Source organism: Orcinus orca, chromosome 4 (assembly GCF_937001465.1).
Source record: "Orcinus orca chromosome 4, mOrcOrc1.1, whole genome shotgun sequence".
Lineage (NCBI taxonomy): Eukaryota > Metazoa > Chordata > Mammalia > Artiodactyla > Delphinidae > Orcinus > Orcinus orca.
Window position 1 is genome coordinate 111,516,564 of NC_064562.1, and position 20,950 is coordinate 111,537,513.

The following is a 20,950-nucleotide window of genomic DNA, read 5'->3' on the forward strand; positions in this document are numbered from 1 at the left end:
ATGGGGCTCTGGTGAAAGTTCTAGGGACCACATACAAATTATGTGAATGTACATTTTCACCAACTACCTTTGCATCTTGATTTATTTTTTAAATTTATTTTATTTATTTATTTTGGCCGTGCTGGGTCTTTGTTGCTGTGCGTGGGCTTTCTCTAGATGCGGCGAGCGGGGCCTACTCTTTGTTGCGGTGTGTGGGCTTCTCATTGCAGTGGCTCCTCTTGTTGCGGAGCACGGGCTCTAGGCGGGTGGTTTTCAGTACTTGTAGCATGCGGGCTCAGTAGTTGTGGCTCACAGGCTCTAGAGCGCAGGCTCAGTAGTTGTGGCGCATGGGCTTAGTTGCTCTGCGGCATGTGGGATCTTCCCGGACCAGGGCTCAAACCCGTGTCCCCTGCATTGGCAGGCGGATTCTTAACCACTGTGCCACCAGGAAGGCCCTGCATGTTGATTTAAATCTGCAGTCTCCTCCAGAAAGAACAGCCTGGACCTGTTAGCTGGTGCTCACAACCCATTTTACCAGCCACCCTGTGCACATAACTCTTGGAGAGGGTACCAAGATCTTACATCCACTTAGTCTTAACTCCTTATCTGATGCACGTTTCCCTGAGAGTAGTTTACGTAAATAGTTTAGCACTAGAGACATGCTTGAATTCGTGGTTTAAACTGATTATGAACATATGTTTTGTAGATGAGGAAAATTCAGTTGGTAGTGAAGCTTTTGAAAGGCTTATGAACCTATCAGCTAAGCCTATTAATGACTACCAAGGCTTTATAGACCCATGGATGAAGAGCAGGCAGCAAGGGTGTTTATCTGAGCTATATTGCATTTCATTTTGTAGTGATTTTTCTGGGTTCAAATGCCATTTCATGCATCCTTTTATGAATACAGAAATTCTTTTAAAAAAATAATTTTTTAAATTGAAGTATAATTGATTTACAATGTCATGTTATATATATATATATATATATATATATATATCTGAACATATATATTGTTTTTCAGATTCTTTTCCCTTATAGATATTACAAAATATTGAGTACAGTTCCCTGTGCTATACAGTAGGTCCTTGTGGTTATCTATTTTGTATAGAGTTGTGTATATATGTTAATCCCATCCTCCTAATTTATCCCTCCCCCCTCTTCCTTTTCAGTAACCATAAATTTGTTTTCTATATCTGTGGGTCTATTTCTGTTTTGTCAATAAGTTCATTTGTATCTTTTTTTTCAGATTCCACATATAAGCGATGTCATATGATTTTTGTCTTTGACTTACCTCACTTAGTATGATCATCTCTAGGTCCACCTATGTTGCTGTAAATGGCATTATTTCATTCTCTTTTGTGGCTGAGTGATATTCTGTTGTATATATCTACCACATCTTCTTTATCCATTCATCTGTCGATGGACATTTAGGTTGTTTCCATGTATTGGCTACTGTAAACAGTGCTGCAATGAACACTGGGGTGCATGTATCTTTTTAAATTATAGTTTTCTCCGGATATATGCCCAGGAGTGGGATTGCTGGATCATGAATACAGAAATCCTGATCTTTGAATGAAGATGTCTTTTAAAATCCTGGTTTATGTTAGTGCCATCCTGTTGGCTTCAGTAAGTCTTAGTCTGCTATGTTATTTATGTGTATACTTGCTCCTGAGAAAAGTAAGTTTGCCTTTGTTTGGTCAAAGCTAGCAGGTTAGGCTATTTGTAGAGGAGGCTTGCAATGGAAAATGTTGGGGGTCTTAATTGGCTAAGGCTTTTTTAGTTAGGGTAAGTGACACCATTTGCTATAACAAACAAGCCCACATTTCGGTGAAAAACATTTCTCTCTAACAGCTCAGTCCAATGTAGAAGTGATGGAGTCGTGAGGGCTGGGCACTCTGTAATGGTTCCGTCATCCTATTGGGCTTTGGATTTCACCACTGGCTCCTCCAGTGGGTGATAGGTAGATGGGTCAAGTGAGCAACCATCAGGGGTCTTACAGGAGGCTGTAGAGGCCAGGAGTGGAAGTGATGTGCGCGCCTGTCTACCCACGTTCCACTGGCCAGAACTCAAGTCACGGGGCCCCACCTAACTGCAGGGGGACTGGGGAATCAAGCCGTGGGCCAAGGAAACTGAGGCCACACATGGTTCTGCTGAGCACTCATTTGGTGCCACAGGCTGAAGAACTGGAGAGGGCAGAGCAGTGAAGCGTGTGCGGTACAAGGGTGGAGGTGAAGGACAGACGCCAACATTTTCAGGTTAGTGTAACATACTGAGCACTGCCCTAAACGCCCTTCTCAGGGCAAAATGCCACTAGCTCTTCCACACCCGGTGTCATGCAAGCACATCCAAGAAGTTCACACTTTTCAAACTGTCTAAGTTTGTGTTTATCAGGACTTGTCAGGCATTCCACTTGGTCTGCCTACCTGCCCCTCATCCTCTCAGGAATTTGGTGTAGACGGAAGTCTTTTGTGCCTGGAAAGAAACAATTAAAGCTATGCTTTAAGTAATGTTTAATTTACTAAAGTTATGTATTTAGAAGCCCAGTGTTCGTAGGACTTTAAATTGAACTTGAATATTGTTTTATTCTACTTATAAAACTAATAGCTTTAGTAAAAATGTGAATAATCTCTTTCACTTTGACCAGTGTTGATTTAATGCACAAATTAGCAGATTAAGCCATTCTTAGTACAGAGACCCCCAGACCCTGTGAGTATAAAAGAATGCCACTGGGGGTCAATGGGGGACACTGTGGGCATCTCCACAGGGGGACACTTAACACTCTTTATGCTCTTAGTTAATCACATTTCCAGGTAAACACTTTAAGTGCCCAAGAGGGCTAACTCTGTGTGTGGGTAATTTTTTATTAATAAGAGTTCTAAGTACAATAACAAATTTAACCTGACATTTAGGAAAAAATAATGATTCACCTTCTAACATTTGTTCATATAGAAAAACCTGTTCTGAACATTTTACTCTCTAATTTTAATGCTTACACCATAATACTTCTAAGTCTATAACTTAATTTTAGGTTTAATGTTAATAATCCTATAGTGTTGCATCTGGTCAAAGAACCTAGAAAACATCAGGTAGAAATTAAAATAACCTGAATATAAGACTTGACTAAAAGGCTTTTCTAAAGCCTTTTAAAACAAACCAACCTAAAATTCGAATACTTTTGGCAGAAAAATTAACAACTATGAACAAAATTAACATTACATAATATTTTAGCAAGAACTGTATTATAATAATATTGTTTTACATATAGTAGAGTGATTTACAACATACTAAATGCCTATTTTATATCAGAAATAAAAATATCTTTATCAAAAATACTTTTTAATATAGTTTCACACTTTGGGGAGATTCTGTCCCCAGTAAATGGCAGGAACACAATTTAGAAGATGAAAGGTGTGATACATTTTTTTTTGGCTGTGTTGGGTCTTCTTCACTGCACGTGGACCCTCTCTAGTTGCAGTGAACGGGGGCTACTCTTAGTTGCAGTGCGTGGGCTTCTCATTGCGGTGGCTTCTCTTGTTGCGGAGCACGGGCTCTAGGTGCGTGGGCTTCAGTAGTTGTGGAGCACGGGCTCTAGAGCGCAGGCTCGGTAGTTGTGGCGCACAGGCTTAGTTGCTCTGCATCAGGTGGATCTTCCCGGACTAGGGATCAAAGCCGTGTCCCCTGCACTGGCAGGCAGATTCTTAACCACTGCGCCACCAGAGAAGCCCGTGGTACATTTTTAAATGAAGAGACCTAACTTAATTGAGTTGTCAAATAGATATTATCAGCAAAATCTTTCCAGGAGCACTTAAATTTGTCACAGATCTGATAAATCACCTGCCAACAACTGGGGTTTTTAAGTTCTCTATCCATTTTGTGAGAGAACATTCCAAAAGTGAACTTGCACTTTGCCTGGCTTGGTTCAGAACCTACATATGTATTAAAAGAAACCAGTTAGGAACAAATATCTTGTCGAAGATGAGGAAGATGAGTCTGTTATAGATGGATCCTGCACAAGGCACTTTTCTTATTTTATGTTGCTTGTGTAGCTTCAGACATCAAAAAACTCATAGAGAAGTTACACACACACACACACACACACACACACACACACACAGGAAGAACCAAAAACAAAACAAAACTACTTTGTAACCTGGTGGTATAACCAAGGGGTCAGAATTCGCTCTTGCTGCAACATTTCTTAATTTCCATCATCACATGAAATTTAAAGTAAGTCCCAGATAAGAAGACACTGTAAGGTCTAGGGGCTGAGCACAGAGAGGCTGACAGACAGTCCCTGTCATTCCAGGAAGACCCACAGAGTCAGATGCTGAGAAACAGTCTTCTGCCGTGAAAATAACTTTCTCATCTGCCTGCTTACCTATTTCCCTCCCACTGCTGTACCTTAAGAGGCAACTATTATGTTATGAAAAAGAGCATGGAAAGATACAGTGAGAAATGAAGCAGGGCATGAAAAAGGTGGCCAGACCACCCTCCGAGCTCAGGGCAAGGAGAACTCACCGGCCTCCTGGAGCTGTCCAAGCCGGTGCTCGGTGCCTTTCAGGCCCCATCTCAGCAGATCCTCCCTCAGTTCTGGAAGGACAAAGGGGTCACTATTGTCCGCACTGAAGTCTCACGGAGGGCAGGAGAAGACCGCGGTTTCTCAAGCAAGAGGTCTTACTCCTTTCCATCATGATCACAGCACCTGGCACCCTGTAGGCGCTTAACATGGTGGTTGAATATTGTTGAATGACCCGAAGACTAGGTCAGGTTTAAGTCACCAGGATTCGTGCAACAAACAGAACCCACTGCCATCATGACATCATTTTACAACCTGCTTTGAGCTGTGCACGCCTTCTCAGGGCTGAGAAGAAGCAGGTAGACACAATGGAGAATATTAGGGTAGAATCTGTTCGTTTGGAAGCTCTCAGAGCTGGTGTTGGTCACGGTACGGTCATCTTTGGTGAGCACCAAGGCTGAGCCGAGGTTTCCAGTTTGCGTGTTCTCTGTTTGGGGCTCTGTGCCACCTGCGTGCTAATGGCTAATACCCACCAGGCAATACGAGGAACTAGTCACAGTATTCAGGGGTCCTGTCTGATCTATGGAGTGGAAGCAGCATTTTTTCTTTTTTCTTTTTTTTTTTTTGGTAAAGAAGTATTGTGTTTGTGCCGCATCTATACCACAGACAGCTCTGGAGCCCTGGAACTTGCTGAGGGATTGCTTTGCAGCCTTGGGAGGGACCCAAGTGATATCTGAAACTTGGGGGCAAGGAGGGACTGAGAAAGAGGCGGAGCCCTCCAGATGGGACGGTGGCAGGTTTAAGAAGGAAGGGAACTTACTTACGAGGCTTGTCTTGAGCAGCTGCAAGATGAGTAGATCTCCGCACCCACCTGCCTGAATCTTAAAAGTTTATGTAGTGGCCTCAACTGGATTCAGTTATGTAGCCCATTCGGATGGTCTCAACTACACATTACTCTCTCAAGATTGCATCCTTGAACCCAGTCATAGTGTGGGATGGGTGGGCAGAACGGACGTTCCATGGGCAGGGGAGGGGAGGGGTGAGCAGCTTCTGAGTGCCTGGGTCCAGCTCGCAAGCCAACCAGTGGTCACATCCTGTCCACGGCCCCCTCCACCATGAGGATGCAGGCGACCCAGAGGCTGAGACGGTTTCCACCAGAAGCCTTCTATGAGCTGGCCAGGAAAGACAAAGGCAAAGGACTGGGATGCAGTAGAACGAGTGTGACACTTGGGAACCATGAAAAGTGTGGGGCAGAAGTGAGACCCCGGTTCTTCCACGTGCTTTCTGAGATGGACCGTAATGGATTCAAAGTTCTCACCAGCAGTGAACCTATTAGATCTGAGATAGAATTTCCTAGTGTGGGGTCCCATGGGCTCCCAGATGAGGTGTGAGCAGCAGAAGGTTAATGTCGGGGCTTGTCAAGTAAAGATGCTTGGGTTGTGCTGTACAGGCATTTGTGATATTCACTCACCCTGATTAAGAGCCGCTTAATTAGAGATACACAGGGAAGCCAAGGGAAAAATGGATATTGTGGTCCTGAGCGTGAAGGACGCCCATTCTGTGTTTTTGTGACAGGGGATGCTGGGAAGGAGGGGGCATTAAGGAAACAGATAGAGGCCTTGAGGCTTTGGGGGAAATGGAATTGCTCCGGGGTGAGAGTGGGCAGGGTTATCTGCCGCCTCTGGGCCTGTGCTGTCCAGTGCGGGAGCCACTAACCACGTGTGTCCATGGAGCACTTGAACTGTAGCTTGTCTGAAATAAAGGGCATTGACACCGGCTTCTGAACTCTTAGTATGAAAATAAGACTGTAAATAGCTCATTAATATTTACACTGATGATATCTTGAAATGATACTACTTTGCATATATTCGGAGTAAGTAAAACATATTAAAATTAATTTTAAACTAATCATGTTTTTAAATGGAACTACTAGAAAATTTGAAATTACTTATGTGGCTTGAGATAGATTTCTGTAAGACAGTGCTACTGTAAACCACGGGAAGGGAGATCATCTCTGCTCCAAAGTCTTGGGATGGGTTTTTAGCCAGTACAGCAAGGATCAGCTTCGCCAGAGGGTCAGGGCCAGCTGGCAGCCAAAGGACAGGGATCACCTGCCAGTGAGTGTTGTCGTTGGATGTAGTTGGGACCATGCCTGGGACACCCAGGACCACCAGCATCACAGAAGGACTCAGGAGGGGCTGGGTCTTCAAGCAAACTGATGGGGGCATCTGTTTGACAGAGAGGAATGTCACTGTTTCCCAGAGGTTGCCATGGGTACACAAGCCATGTTCTCTGGCATTGGCTCACCTCCACAGAGCTCTACTAGAGCAGCGCCTGTTACGTGTGTGCAGCAGACTAAAGCAAAGAGACTGGTTCAAGGTCGGAGAACACCTGTGATCCTGGGTTGCCCCCAAGGTACCTTGGAGAAACTCTAGGGTTCCCAGGGTTCCCTACCAGTTTGAAAATCTCTATTCCTGCAGCACATCCTTTACAGGTCTGATCCATGTATCTATCTGCTCCGTGCAGGTGGGAAGTTGTTTTCCAGAAGACCCTGTGGGGAAGTGGCTTGCTTTGTTTCCTGGCCTGTACATGTGAATGTCTTTGCTTTAAAGAAGGGTTCACCGTGGGGTTTCATTTGCGACCCCCAGTAGTATACTTTGGAAGTGCTTATAGCGGATACAGTCCTAGCATTCCAGAAGCTCATTCCTGGGGCAGAAGACAATGTGCAGTGTGGGAAGGACCTCGCACCAGGGGAAGGAAGACCTGGGCCTGTGTCTGGCCTCACAAATCACTGATTTTAGACAAGTCACCCTCCCTATCTGGCCATCAGCTATGCTATATCATTACTAGATGGGGGAATCAGGATACGAGGTGGCTCCTGAGCTATGTGAGAATTTTAAAATGCCCCAAATGAGCATGCCCAGAAAAAGTCAGTTTTGCTTAGCATTTTGGGTTTTTCTTGCACTGCTTGGAGAACGGAGAGGGACATCTCATGTTAAGAGCCCTCGGATTAGGTTAATTGTAAGATTTCTTGCATTTGTAAAATATTATGTAGTAGAAGTATTAAAGAATAAATTGCATTTGTGGTTCCAAATAATTAAGAAAGCAATTTCATGGGCTATGGGGCAAAAAACAGTAGGGATAAATGGAGTCAATTCCCTAAGGAAATCTGATGTTCCTAATCTGCGTGCAAATGTTAATGCATTTTCCACCTTAAAAGAAACATCACATTTAGAGTTTAGAGATTCATTATCTCCTGTGGCTAGTGGTGCTGTCAGTCCAACTTGGCTTACGTATATTAACCAGCAAAAATCATGCGCCCTGGTCACATTAAAACTTTAAACCTTGTGATTCAGTGTCCTGTCAACATGTTCATATAGACCAGGAGGGCAGCCTTTTTCTGTGAAGGGCCAGATAATAAAGATTTGAGGCTTTGGAGACCATATGGTTTCTGTCGCTCTGCTCTTGTAGTTTGTACGGCTGAGCAGGCAGAATCAACATATGGGTGGGGCGGTGTTGGAAATTTAATAAATAATAATTAATTAAACTCGATTTATTGACAAAAAAAGAATTAGCAATATCAATGTAACATTTTATTAGTGACTGTTAATGAGGTGTATGTAGTTTGCTGGTAAATATTAAGGTGTTCTGTGAGAAATTGAAAACCCTTAAAGATGGCAGCCCTCTAATTTTGCCACTGGCAAAATCGTAGGTCGAAAATATTTGTTCTCCATTCTTTGCTTCTGGTTAGAACCTCATTAGGTCAATTATTTACTTGCGCTAAGAAAGAGGAATAAAAGTATAAGAATACTCTATTGAGGTTCAATCCTTTGTGAGCACATATAGACCTTTATTTTCTAAATATGCATTTTATATTTTTACTGAAAAGGTAATCGTGCCATTGTTTTGTGGCTTTTTTCCCCCAGATATTTTAAGAAAAGTTGTACAGAAGGAGTTTGACCTGTCAACGGATTATGAGAAGGTAATTTTGACTGATGAATTTGTTAGCAGAAAATAAATATGAGCAAAACTTTGGCTGATTTGAAAGTAAATCTTTAAACAACCAGTCGTTTTACCTGTGAATTTAGTAACCTTTCTTGACCAAGAAGCTTTATGGAGTATTGAAATGCCTTATAAATCCCATTTGAACTACAGCAGAAATTTCAAAAGTAGCATTTGAAGAAACATTCGCCTTTCAAGCTGTATGTTATTGAAAAACTAAAATTTCCTTAAAGGAAGTCTTATGCTACTTTTTTTAGACAAGGGATGAGAACCCCTTAACTAAATGGAATGGTTTGAACGTCCCTAGAAGCAGGCATGCGTACTTTTCACATACACATGCATACTTGTAGAAGAAAAAGAATTAATTCTTACCAGAGCTCTTCCACAAGGAAGTGATGTGGGGGCTTGTTGTTAAAAAGATAAGCAGGGCTGAACAGGTGGGGAGGCGGCTTTGCTGGCGTTCCAAGCTGTGGGGACCACGTGAGCAGAGGATGAGGTGTGAGGGGAAGAAGCACAGGGATGGAGACGGTGGGTGAGAGGAAGGGGAAGGACAGGTGAGCTGGGGCCAGATCAGGGGAGGGCCTTGGAGTCCTCACTCAGATGAGTGGACAACAGTATTGTCAGAAAGTATCCAGGCACCTTTCATGTCTCTACTTAATACCAACGTTAGGGTTAGGGTGAGGGCTAAGGTGCTGTTAATTCACTCTGTTTGCATCCACGAGATTAACTTACCTAAACAGAAGAGTGTGTTATTTCGATTTTGGCCTATGATGAATGTCGGCTGCCAATGAAATAAACAGACGAATGTTTTTGCATTGAATGTTAGGATAAAAAAAATAGCTTTGTCAAGCTATTAGTCCTGCAGGGTCAGATGATTCGTTCCATCCTTTCCTGGTACAAAGGTGGTTATCAAGACAACAATAAAGGTACCAGTGGACTTTTATTTATTTAATGGCCAGCACAACAAAGGTGAATGACAGTGTCTCCAGCGGGTGTGACGGCAGTGAACTCTTGCCCTGTGGTGGGAACAGTGGCTGCATATTCTCAATTTGCAATAAAATGATACTTAAGGGAAAAGTGAATGCAGAAGCCAAAGAGGAAGTCCTCATCTCAAGGCCATTTATGTGTATAAAAGAGGATGAGCCAGATACACACTAGTGCCTACACCTTCCCTCCTACCACAGAAAGCATTTTCATTCTTCAGTGCCACTGGCTTCATTTATATCTTCCAAACATGATTGCCCGTGTGTGCCTGCTTCCCTGGGCAGAATAAAACGACCTTTGCTTTTCTATTTATATTGAAAATTTACATGCCGTTAGCAGCCCAGCCTGAATGCCAGTTAGCTCTGGCAAGGAATGAGTTGGGCGTGAGAGGCTGGGCCCAAGCCTTAGAGGACCAGGTCCTCAGACTCTGAGGTCACTCTCAGCAGCCTGCCAAGTATGAGCCAGAGCTGGCTGCCACCGTCCACGGCAGGACTCTCGGTTGGACGAGTCCTTTATGGTTGGCTCGATATTAGACTTGGAGTTCCTGTAAGCTTGGGGACCCCCTACTTCCTGATCTCCTCTCCACCTCAGGTGTCTTTACAAATGGATAAAAACCGTTTGGGTGGATCTGGTGTAGAGAAAGGAGCCAGAACTGGGCCCACATGAATGAACGGAATCCTACCCTAGGTGTGGAATTGGGTCATGTTTTCCAGTTATCCAAGGAAGAGGGATTTGGTTAAGCAAAGACACCAAAGAAGCCAGGGCTCCTTGGGAAGGGAGCTTTCTGATTGGCTTTAGGGAGATAAATGCTGGGTGTGTTTGGTCAGAGTCCCCGAAGCAGACCCGACCCTGAGTCAGGGACTCCAGGGCAAGTCACTTATTTGGGAGGTGCAGGGAACCCTGGCTGTGAAGTGGGAGGTGACACAGTGGAGGGAGGGCCGCCTGTAGAGGGTGTATCATTCCGCCACCCGCCACTGGGGGCAACAGAGCTCCATCCTGTTAGAGGAGCTCTGCTAGACACCGAAGACACGGGTGTGGGAATTAGCCCATGGGGAGGTGAAAGAGTTGAGGTATTTATACACCAAGACTGAAGAGGCACTTAATCATGATCACGACACGGGGCTTGTTTTAAAGACAGATTCCTGGTCTTACCCAAATCCCCTGAAACTTCTCCAGGGGAGGGGCCTGAAGTGTTTTTAACACACACTGTGAGGGGTTTATGATTGGTGAGGTTGGGAGGTAACAAGCCCGTGGGTCCCGGACCCAGGAAGGGAGGCTGGGGTCACTCAAGATGCCCTGTGGGTCCCCAGGGGCCTGTTACATGAACTGCCCATCCCAACATTTCAGATGATGCCGCTTTTAAAGGTTATTACCATCACAAACATTGTTCTTCCACACCTGTGAAAATCTACCAGCTAAGGCAATGGCTTCCAAACTTGGATTTCCTGGACCAGACAATTTGAAAAACGTCATCCGGGGAACACCATGGAGCCACATAATTTTATTTAACCACATGAGGACATTTTAAGTCAACTATAACAACAATAATGACTCTGTCCCTCTTCATACGTGTGTCACCTCCCTCTTCCAAAAAGAAGGATAGTCTTATAAATTGAGCAAATGAGGTGAGCACGGTGAAAGGACAAGTGTAGGACTCCATGGCATCAGGAAGGAGGGATGTACAGCAAACTCAGACGTCGTTATCAAGACAGACTTCCTGGAGAAAGCAACATCCAAACTCAGACTTGAGTTTCATCGGCGGAAGAGTGGTGGGAATAAGGTTCAAGCAAGAGGGAGCCCAAAGTGAGGAAAGGGAGAGAGACCATGATGCTTTCTGGGGACTCGAGTGCTCAAGAAGAATGGGGACGTGAAGCCAGCATTAAATAACATAGGACCACGTGGAGGAGTTTGAATTAAACATGGTGGGACTCCATGGAATGCTGTTAAACAAGGGAATGATACCATAAGACTGTCATTTTAAAAAGGACACTTGGAAGTTGGTGCCTTGGGCTCTGGGGTTCTAGGCAGCCACTGATTCTCTGTTTCATGGAGACCATGTGGTTGTGGTTAGTGTGTTAAGCATTTATAAATTTCCCTCTGATTCCCCTTGTCCATAACTAATTAGCATACTGATTAAGAACCTTTCAAGAAATCCAGTGTAAATCCAAATGTGAGCCCTAGAGCTTGACTGTACCCAAAACCCTGTTTGTCTAATAAATGCTCCCTTTATGTTCCGGTCTTGTGTCATCCTCCCCTCCCTTGATCTCCTCTGTGTGGGATATTAATGGTCTCAGTTGCGGTTAATGACTCCAGTAATGTTTTCTGTTTTCTTGATGCCCGCCGCCTCTGCTTGCACAAACTCTGCGACGGCTTTGACTTCCTCAGCCAGAAAATGTAGTCTTGATTCTGAAGGTAAAGTCCTCACTTGTTGTTTCATGTTGCTCCGTCTAAAGCCCGCGAGTGGTGTGACGCTTTTGCCAGAACTTTCTGTTCACTGTCATCTCCACTGTGATGACTTTTAAATTGTTTCCTTTTCGTTTCTGCCATCATCTTCCATCTTCTCTTTCAGCTTTTGTAGCCCACGAAAGAAGAGCATCCCATCTGCAAATTTAAACCTTGAGCTTCTCTTCAACACAGTCCATCCACAAAGCACTCCGGAGATCTTGGTATATCAGGAAATAATTTAGGTTCTTGCCAGATCTTGGCCAGACTTTGGGGTTCAGTGTTACAACTTTTTTTCTGTCTGCACCATGCAGCTTGCAGGATCTTAGTTTCCCGACCAGGGATCAAACCCATGCCCCCTGCAGTGGAAGCGTGGAGTCCTAACCACTGGACCACCAGGAAATTCCCAGAAACAATTTCTAAAAATAGTAACAATTTAGACTATTTGCTGAGAAAGATAGCAAAGTAAGTAAGAATTTGGAGTGTCCGGAGCTGGCTTCTCAGTTGGCCAATGATGTGAGTCTTCAAGGGTGGGTTACACACCAGCAAATAACGACTTTTCATGGCCGTGGTGTCCAACTTACCTTAAGAAGGCTGCATCAAAATTGCAATCACTTTTTTTCTTTTTAGCATTTTAACCTTAATATGGAAGTAGATAATATTCAAGTGCCATGTGCACCTTGCTTAATACGCATAAGCGTTTGCCCACGAGTTAGCTAATACTGACTGAACATTTGCTGTGTGCTGGGCACTTTGCTAGTTGTTTACACATTAACTCATTTAATTATCTGTCCCTCACAATATGCTGATGACATTAATGCTAATGTCACATTTCCTAGTTTAGAGAATTAAAAGCCGCCCCTGCTGGGATTTAAAGCAGGTCCTCTGACTCCAAGTTCACTGCTCTCTCCTAAGACATCACATTTGCTTCAAGGAACAAGGCTTGGGTTTCGTTTTCCTTTGCTCAGCTTGGCTTCAGAATGTATTGTTATCTAGCTGGTCCATTACAAACCATTACAGGTTGCAAACCGCCAACCTGTAATTTTCTGCCATTCTTTTAAAGTGTCTTGCTTTATGGAAATGTGAGTAACTGCACACATGAATTGGAATGAGAACGAGTTTTATCATCCTGTTGCATTAATTTTTATTTAGCCTGGAATAAAGCCATCAGTGATTATGAAAATAGGTTTAGGTCACTTGATTGTGTCTAGCTATTGTGCTAGTACCTAGGAACCTAGGAGCTATCTGAGACTTAGCTAGTGAGGCTGGGCTCAGCAGCCTGAAAGGGGCACTTAGCAAGTGTCTGCTCCATGCCAGGTACTTTCCATAGCACCTCATCACTAATCATACATTATCTGCAATATTCACAAGGTACGTATAAGGTACCTATTTTATTATATGTACCTTATACGTACCTTATAAGGTACGTATTTTATTCCCAGTACATGGGTGGGGAAACTGAGTGGCCTGTGAGTAACATGTCTGATTTGGAAAGTCTGAGCCTTTTTTTCTAAATTTAGATATATTCCAGATTCTTTCATAACAAAATATGAATTTGTCATTAATCGATCCAATCCAAACTACTTTGAATCCTTAATAACTATTACTAGTTCTATCTTTCTGGTGAAAAACATCCTTGGTATAGATTATTCATTATGCAAGGACTTCTGCCAAAATTTGTCATGCCGTTTAAAAACAAACAAAATACCTTTGGGGTTGAAATGACACCATTTGCAACTTGACCCTGAATTTGGCTATTTTCCCGGAAGTTGAAAGAAGGTAGTAACTGCTTGATCCCATATTCTGATAGCTCAGATCTCTGCTTCCTTTGTTTCAAGAAGGATCTTCAAAATGGACACACACACACACACACACCCCTCAAGATTTAACTCATGATGGCAAATAGCTTAAAAAGCATGAAATGTGTACGCTGTGGAATGTTCTACGTGTAATTTTATGTTACACTATGTGCTGTTTCTTTTGTTTGACTTGCAGATTATCTACTATGAGATCGGGATTATTATCTGTGCTGTCCTGGGATTGCTGTTCATTATTCTGATGCCTCTGGTGGGGTTTGTCTTTAGTTTGTGTCGTTGCTGTAACAAGTGTGGTGGAGAAATGCACCAGCGACAGAAGAAAAATGGGGCCGCCCTCAAGAGCTACTTCACACTCTCCCTCTTGGTGATTTGTATATTTATAAGGCAAGTAGCATCTTGGACAACAGCTGATTGTGTTTTAGGTTGATGAGAAATCTCTTGTGTTTTAACTGTTGAGCATGATTTGGAAACAACAACAAAATACAAAAAACAGAAAACAGAAAAGAGAGAGCAAAAATGCTTGCCCAGCACATCACTATAAGCAGAAATTAGTGCTGTAACCAGGCTGCTCTAGTTTATGTGATAAGCCAACTCCGTGTTTTTTTTCATTTTGAAGCCATCCTGATAAATCTGGGACTGAAGAAAGCATTCACCTCCCAGGACAGCGCCTCCTTCCTCTTAAATAGCTCTCATGAAACAGGCAGCATGCAGGAAGGCAGAGCAAGTATTTCTAGTTGATTTGTACGTCCGAAGGGATCTTTTGCAAGGAAATTTTTTTTTAATTGAAGTATCGTTGATTTACAATATTATGTTAGTTTCAGGTGTACAGCACAGTGATTCAGTTATATATATATATATATATATATATATATATATATATATATATATATATGTATTTGTTTTCAGATTCTTTTCCCTTATAGGTTATTACAAAATACTGAGTATAGTTCCCTGTGCCATACAGATGGGTAGAGTCCCTGAATTGGGGAATTGGAGAATATTGTTGGATGGAGTTAATTTTCTAATTATATGCCCAGTTTTTTTTTGTTTTTTATTTTTCTCATTTTTATTAGGAACTTAAAAAAAATCTTTATTTTATTTATTTATTTTTAAACAGCAGGTTCTTATTAGTTATCTATTTTACACATATTAGTGTATACATGTCAATCCCAATCTCCCAATTCTAGAGTTGCTGATACGAAACAGTCCCCAGGTGAGATGCAGTGAGAAAAGCAGTTTGTAGACCACGTGTAGAACACAACACCAGTGATTAAAAACAAAAAAGGAGGGGGATGTAAACACTTGGTTATGTTTGCATAGAGACCATGTGAAAGGATTGCTGAGACCCTGGCCAGGCGAGTTGCCTCTGAGAAGGAAATTGGTGGCTGTGAAGGGGAGGGAAGCGAACTCGCTTCTTACTGCAACCAGACTTCTTGTTTCTTTTGAATTATCTACCACACTAAAGTATTACTTACTGAATTAAGTACACCAAAAATTAAATTTAGAAAACCAAAAATTCCCCACAAAAAGCAAAAGCCAGTGCACTGCTACTGATTCCAAAGCAGTCAGTTTTTTTGAACAGATATCCTTCTGCTGAAAATAGTGAAATAGTAGACCTTAACACAGACGTAGAGAATGGACTTCAGGACATGGGGAGGGGGAAGGGTAAACTGGGACGGAGTGAGAGAGTAGCATGGACATATATACACTACCAAATGTAAAGTAGATAGCTAGTGGGAAGCAGCCGCATAGCACAGGGAGATCAGCTCGGTGCTTTGTGACCACCTAGAGGGGTGCGATATGGAGGGTGGGAGGGAGGGAGATGCAAGAGGGAGGGGATATGGGGATATATGTATGTGTATAGCTGATTCACTTTGTTATATAGCAGAAACGAACACACCATTGTAAAGCAATTATACTCCAATAAAGATGTTGAAAAAGAAAAAATTTAGACCTTAACAATATACTTATAAACAGGATCCAAGTGAATGTGTTAGCTAATTTCATGCACCATTGTTTAACCACCAGGTAGTTTTTGTGGGTGTGTTTCATCTGCAAGACGGGGGTGTGGGTTTCTCTGTCTCTCTCTCTCCTGTTTCCCTCTGTGTCCCTGTTCTCTCTGTCCATAATTTGAATTTAACTGCTTCTTCACATTGAATTCTGAAAGGCAGCTTAGGATCGGGGCAGTGGTAATTACAGATTTCCCCTGTCTCTCTGCTTTGTGTTTGAAGGATTTTCAGGAATGTACAGACCCTACAGCTGTGGGAGTAGTGACCTCCCCCCAGCTACCAGAAGAATGTCGGTTATAGCCCAAAGACCATTCAGACCCTTGTGCATTTCCTTTAAGCCTGAAACTTACATCCTTCATTCATCCAAAGACTTGGACAGCCATGTGTCTTCCTTTTTGTATACCCTAGACATCAAAGATGAGGCTCAGGTGACAAAGTGCCTTTTGAAAATACTTGCCCTGAGGGCTTCTTGTTAGCATGATTATTTATTTAACAAGTTAAGAATTTTCACTTGATATAAATACATATGATGTAACTTCAGGAAAATTCTTTATTGCATGTACTCATTTACCCAAATAAATGTTCACGTATGTAATAATGGGCTTTCAGTTTTTTTTAATGGAACATATGTCCTGTATTGGGTTTCTGTTTTTAAATTGCACTTTTATTTGCATTACATATAATTATGCAATATACACTTTATAGTTCACCCTGAACTGATTGAATTATTTATATGAGGTTTTAAATACAAAGATATATAAACATTAAAGTTACAATGTCAGAAGTAAACTTGGCTTTCATTTTATATAAAATGAATGCTAAATATATCTTTTATTCTTGAGAACTCAGACCCATCAAACACATTTAGGTAAGTTTTTTCTCCTGAGTATATTTTAGTTTAGAAAATTCTTTAAAAAGAAATCTGTGATTCTATCCTCCTACACAGTCAGCTAAGATATTTTCCCCACCCGAGTAAAACTTATTAATTAATATAACAATTTTAAATTTCAGAACAATTAAACCAAAGTTGATCAACTATTTGAGGCTAAGTGACAAATTTAAACTAATTTATTTCACATAATACATTGAATTTATATAAGGATTATAAATAGGTCTAAATAAGAGTAGTATTTGAGATTGTTTTGTTTACTTTGAATTCAGACGAGAAGTTTAAACTTCTTTGCTTTGAATTTTTTTTTTAATTTAAATAGCTATTTTGATGTCATCATTTTAGAACACCTACTGGTTTGCAAGTATCTTCAACAGCATGAGTTGAGTAATTGTTTTCACGTAATCAGAACTAGCCAAGAAGATTAAAGACCAGGAGAAAACAGAAATTTCCATATTATGATTAGATAAAAAGGAGAAGAAACTTATGTCCACAAAATCAGAAGATTAGAATGAAATAAGAGGGGAAAGAATGTCCACAAAATTAGAAGGCGGAAAGAGAAAGAAAACGAGGTATTAGCCTCTGCTTCCATCGACCTCAGCAGAGCTTGGATACTAGTGATAAATAATGTTTGTATATGATTTTTAAAAAATTCTTTCAGAAGCCCAGAGCGGTCTACTTGCCTTCTATCAGGCTCAGCTCCTTTTTGTGGCTGAATACTGTTACAATTAAAAAAGAAGTTGGTTTTTAAATTAGTCTTGACTTTTCATCCATCCCGTTTTATTAAAAATTTTGAAATCTTCTCTTTTTAATTGAGAAACGCATAGGTGTTAATGAGAAAGATCCCCTAATATGTGTGGAATATATGTGGTCATATTCTTTTTCCGTTTGAGCTTTTCCAAAGGCAGCTGCAGAGTGTTTGAATTCCATAGACGTTGACATATGTTTACGTAAGTCTGTTTGACCATCAGCAGAAGATTACATTTCCACGTCTCACTGTGGACTGTTTAAGCAGATGTGTCTTACTCCAGAAAAAGCCAATTTTTCTCTCCGTTCCTTTGCATTTGTCATCACTGCATTTTTCAGAATTTCAAAAAGGTTATAAGCAACAACAAAAAGGAACAGCTGTGCCTTTATTTCTCCAGAATAGAGGTTATTTCTAAGTTTCCCAAAAGTCAGCTTTTGCCAATTACTGTGGTGAAACTGAATCCCAGTCCTTTTCAGGAAGGTGGCTATTTTCAAAGTCCTCTTTTTTTTTTTTTTTTTTTTTTTGTCGTTGTTGTTGTTGCAATGTGATGTCAATTCCTGGTGTGGAGGCCACAAGCTTCCAGAAAAGAAATTGAGCTAGCATGCCTTGGAAATCATGAGACTTGCTTAATGAGAGAATTAGTTATATGAAGTTGAAATCAAAATTGAAAAATTATCTTTAAAAAGTAAGAGATCAGTTACAGACAGAGCATTTATTTGGCTCTTATTGGCTAATTTCATTGTCAGTAGAAATTGGTAGAAAAAAACTGCTACAAATCCTAAATGTTTAGCCATACTCTAAAAACTTTAAGTATTTACTTTTAAGTAGAGAAAATCGGTCTGTCCATATAAAATACAGAAGTTATAGTGCTAATATGTCATAAAAATAAATTCCTATCTTCTGCTAAAAATTTCAAGAGATTTTGTTGTACTACATAAAATTTTCGGTAGCTTAAAGGCTTTTGTGTCAATGCCAGAGAATTGATAGTCATTTGACTATCATTTGATTGAAATTTTATTCCCTTTTTGTGTGAGGTGTATTTCCCTCATTGTCATATCCTAATAGTTGACTGGTATTAAAAAAAACAAAACAAAACATTAATTTCATGTGATTTTTTTGTGTGCATGCTTAAAGGAACATTGAATAATAAGGAATGTCTAAATCAACAACAACAAAAAGAATAACTTTTAAATTCTCTATTTGTGTTTAACTAAGGGTTTTAAATTTGGGATTACAAATGGAGACCATCAATTGGTTTGTGTAGTATTTAAAATTTTTTTCTTTGATTTGTTGCTAATATTTAAAAATGGGAAAAGAAATTTGAAATGGGAGATTTTCCATATGAATCCAGATTCCCAGATTTTTGTGAATAATTGGAAGATCTGGTCTTCTTCCATCATGGTAGCACTTACTGGAGCCACAGAGCATCTGCCCGACCCCCATCTTTATCTCCAGCTCCCACAGGTCCATACCAGGCACTTTGCCCTTCATGCTTTCTGCCTGCCTGTGTAGGCATTTGAATTTGCTGTCTTTAATTTAAATATAAAATTTACAATGAGTTATGAGTGTGAAAATCAGCTTTGAAAGTTGCTAAATTCTATCCCAGAATTCTGTTTAGTACAGTTTTTTAAAAATGATTAATGCTTTCATTTTCATTAGATCTATAACTGAGTAACAGAAATGTGTCCTTTTAAATACAGTGTATTGAAATTCAGCATTGCATTGCAATGCTGTGTTTACTGATTGATGATTTTTGGAGTAACAGCATTTATTGAATAAAGGAACAAAGATAGTTTCTGACTTGGACATTCTGAACATATGGCTAATCTTCTAAATGGATCAGATGAAACGAGCCCAGTCCTTAAATCTGCCTTCACTGATCACCCACCAAGGACACGAGACCCTGCATTACCCAAGGTTTACAAAGAAGCAGTTTCCACCTCTTTTTAGGGAAGTTAAACATAGGTGGAAATGAAGGCAAAATAGAGTATGAAGTAAGAAAAACCCATCAGAACTTCAGGGCGAGACCTCTGGGAGTTCAAGGCAAGACGTCCTTCTCCTATCCAGGGGGTTCAGGGAAAGCCACATGGACTTGAACTTGCTGTTTGTTTCCCAAGTTCACTTTGACTTATATGACAAAAATGGGTCTGGAGCATGACGAATGACAAATAATTTGGACATGATGGGGAGAGAGCAAGGGCCCCCAGTGTGAAATCCTCTGGTGGGCAGGTATATTCAGGCGGTGATCCTGACTTGTCATGGTGCAGAATGGTTGAAAATTGGCATGGTACATAAAGGCCCAGGTACATTACTATGACTCAGCTTTTTTTCCCCTTCTGTTGACACTACTCCAAAGTCATTATTTTGGGTCGTTTAGCCTTATTTTGCATGAGTGAATCATTTAATAACTATTATTGCTGTGGTGTAATGCCAGCCTCATAAATACCAATGCAGACTTGAGACCGACAAAAATGGATTCTAAGGTGGTCCCTTCAAATGTCAGAGGATATTGTTAATTAGATCTTTTAAAGATTATCATCAACATGAACCCAAACTTAAAAAAAAATCGGAGAAACCTTGTGGACATCCAGTACCCCTCTCCTTTGCAGTCTGCGAAGCACTGATCTAATCTAATTTCTAGTTTTTGATGCCAACTGAAGCTCACAGAGGGAAGGGACATTCTCAAGCTCACACAGTATGAGTTAGTGGCAGTTGTGAGACCAGAACCCAAGTCTCACGTTCCTCCTTTATTGCATATTCCACTGCACCTTGGTTTTTTTTTTTTTTTTAATTTATTTATTATTCATTTTTGGCTGTGTTGGGTCCTCATTGCTGTGCACGGGCTTTCTCTAGTTGTGGCGAGCGGTGTCTACTCTTCCTTGTGGTCTGCGGGCTTCTCACTGCAGTGGCTTCTCTTGTTGTGGAGCACGGGCTCTAGGTGCGTGGGCTTCAGTAGTTGTCTCACGTGGGCTCAGTAGTTGTGGCTCGAGGGCTCTAGAGCACAGTATCAGTAGTTGTGGCGCACAGGCTTAGTTGCTCCGTGGCATGTGGGATCTTCCTGGACCAGGGCTTGAACCTGTGTCCCCTGCATTGGCAGGCGGATTCTTAATCTCTGCACCACCAGGGAAATCCCCACTGCACCTTGTTAACCATAAGAAATGTTGTTCAACATTGTGTTACAGACTTCGGGGGATTAGTTTGGAAAGGCAATGCACCTATGTAATATTGCTATGGGAAAATAGGTTTATTTCTCTATCTTTTACATTTTTTTAATTTTTTTATTGAAGTATAGTTGATTTACATTATCATGTTAGTTTCAGGTGTATGGCACGGTGAGATATATATATATTATTTTTCAGATTCTTTTCCCTTATAGGTTATTATAAAATATTGAGTATAGTTCCCTATGCTATACAGTAGCCCCTTGTTGGTTATCTATTTTATATATAGTAGTGTGTATATGTAAATCCCAGCCTTCTAATTTATCCCCCTCCCCCTTCCCCTTTGGTAACCACACGAGCAATGCTCCTTGGAATGACTCATGACAGAAATGGGGCAAATGAC

General features: G+C 41.2%; 1 protein-coding gene across 1 annotated transcript in view; it reads left to right on the forward strand.

The window, feature by feature from the left end:
* PROM1 (prominin 1) overlaps positions 1–20,950 on the forward strand; it is a 97,327-nt gene that overhangs the window by 29,602 nt on the left and 46,775 nt on the right. Inside the window, exons 3-5 of the mRNA XM_033410643.2 lie at positions 8,422–8,477; positions 11,867–11,893; positions 13,919–14,124. Of these exons, the coding sequence (XP_033266534.2) occupies positions 8,422–8,477; positions 11,867–11,893; positions 13,919–14,124 (289 nt within the window). The remainder of the gene's footprint in view (positions 1–8,421; positions 8,478–11,866; positions 11,894–13,918; positions 14,125–20,950) is intronic.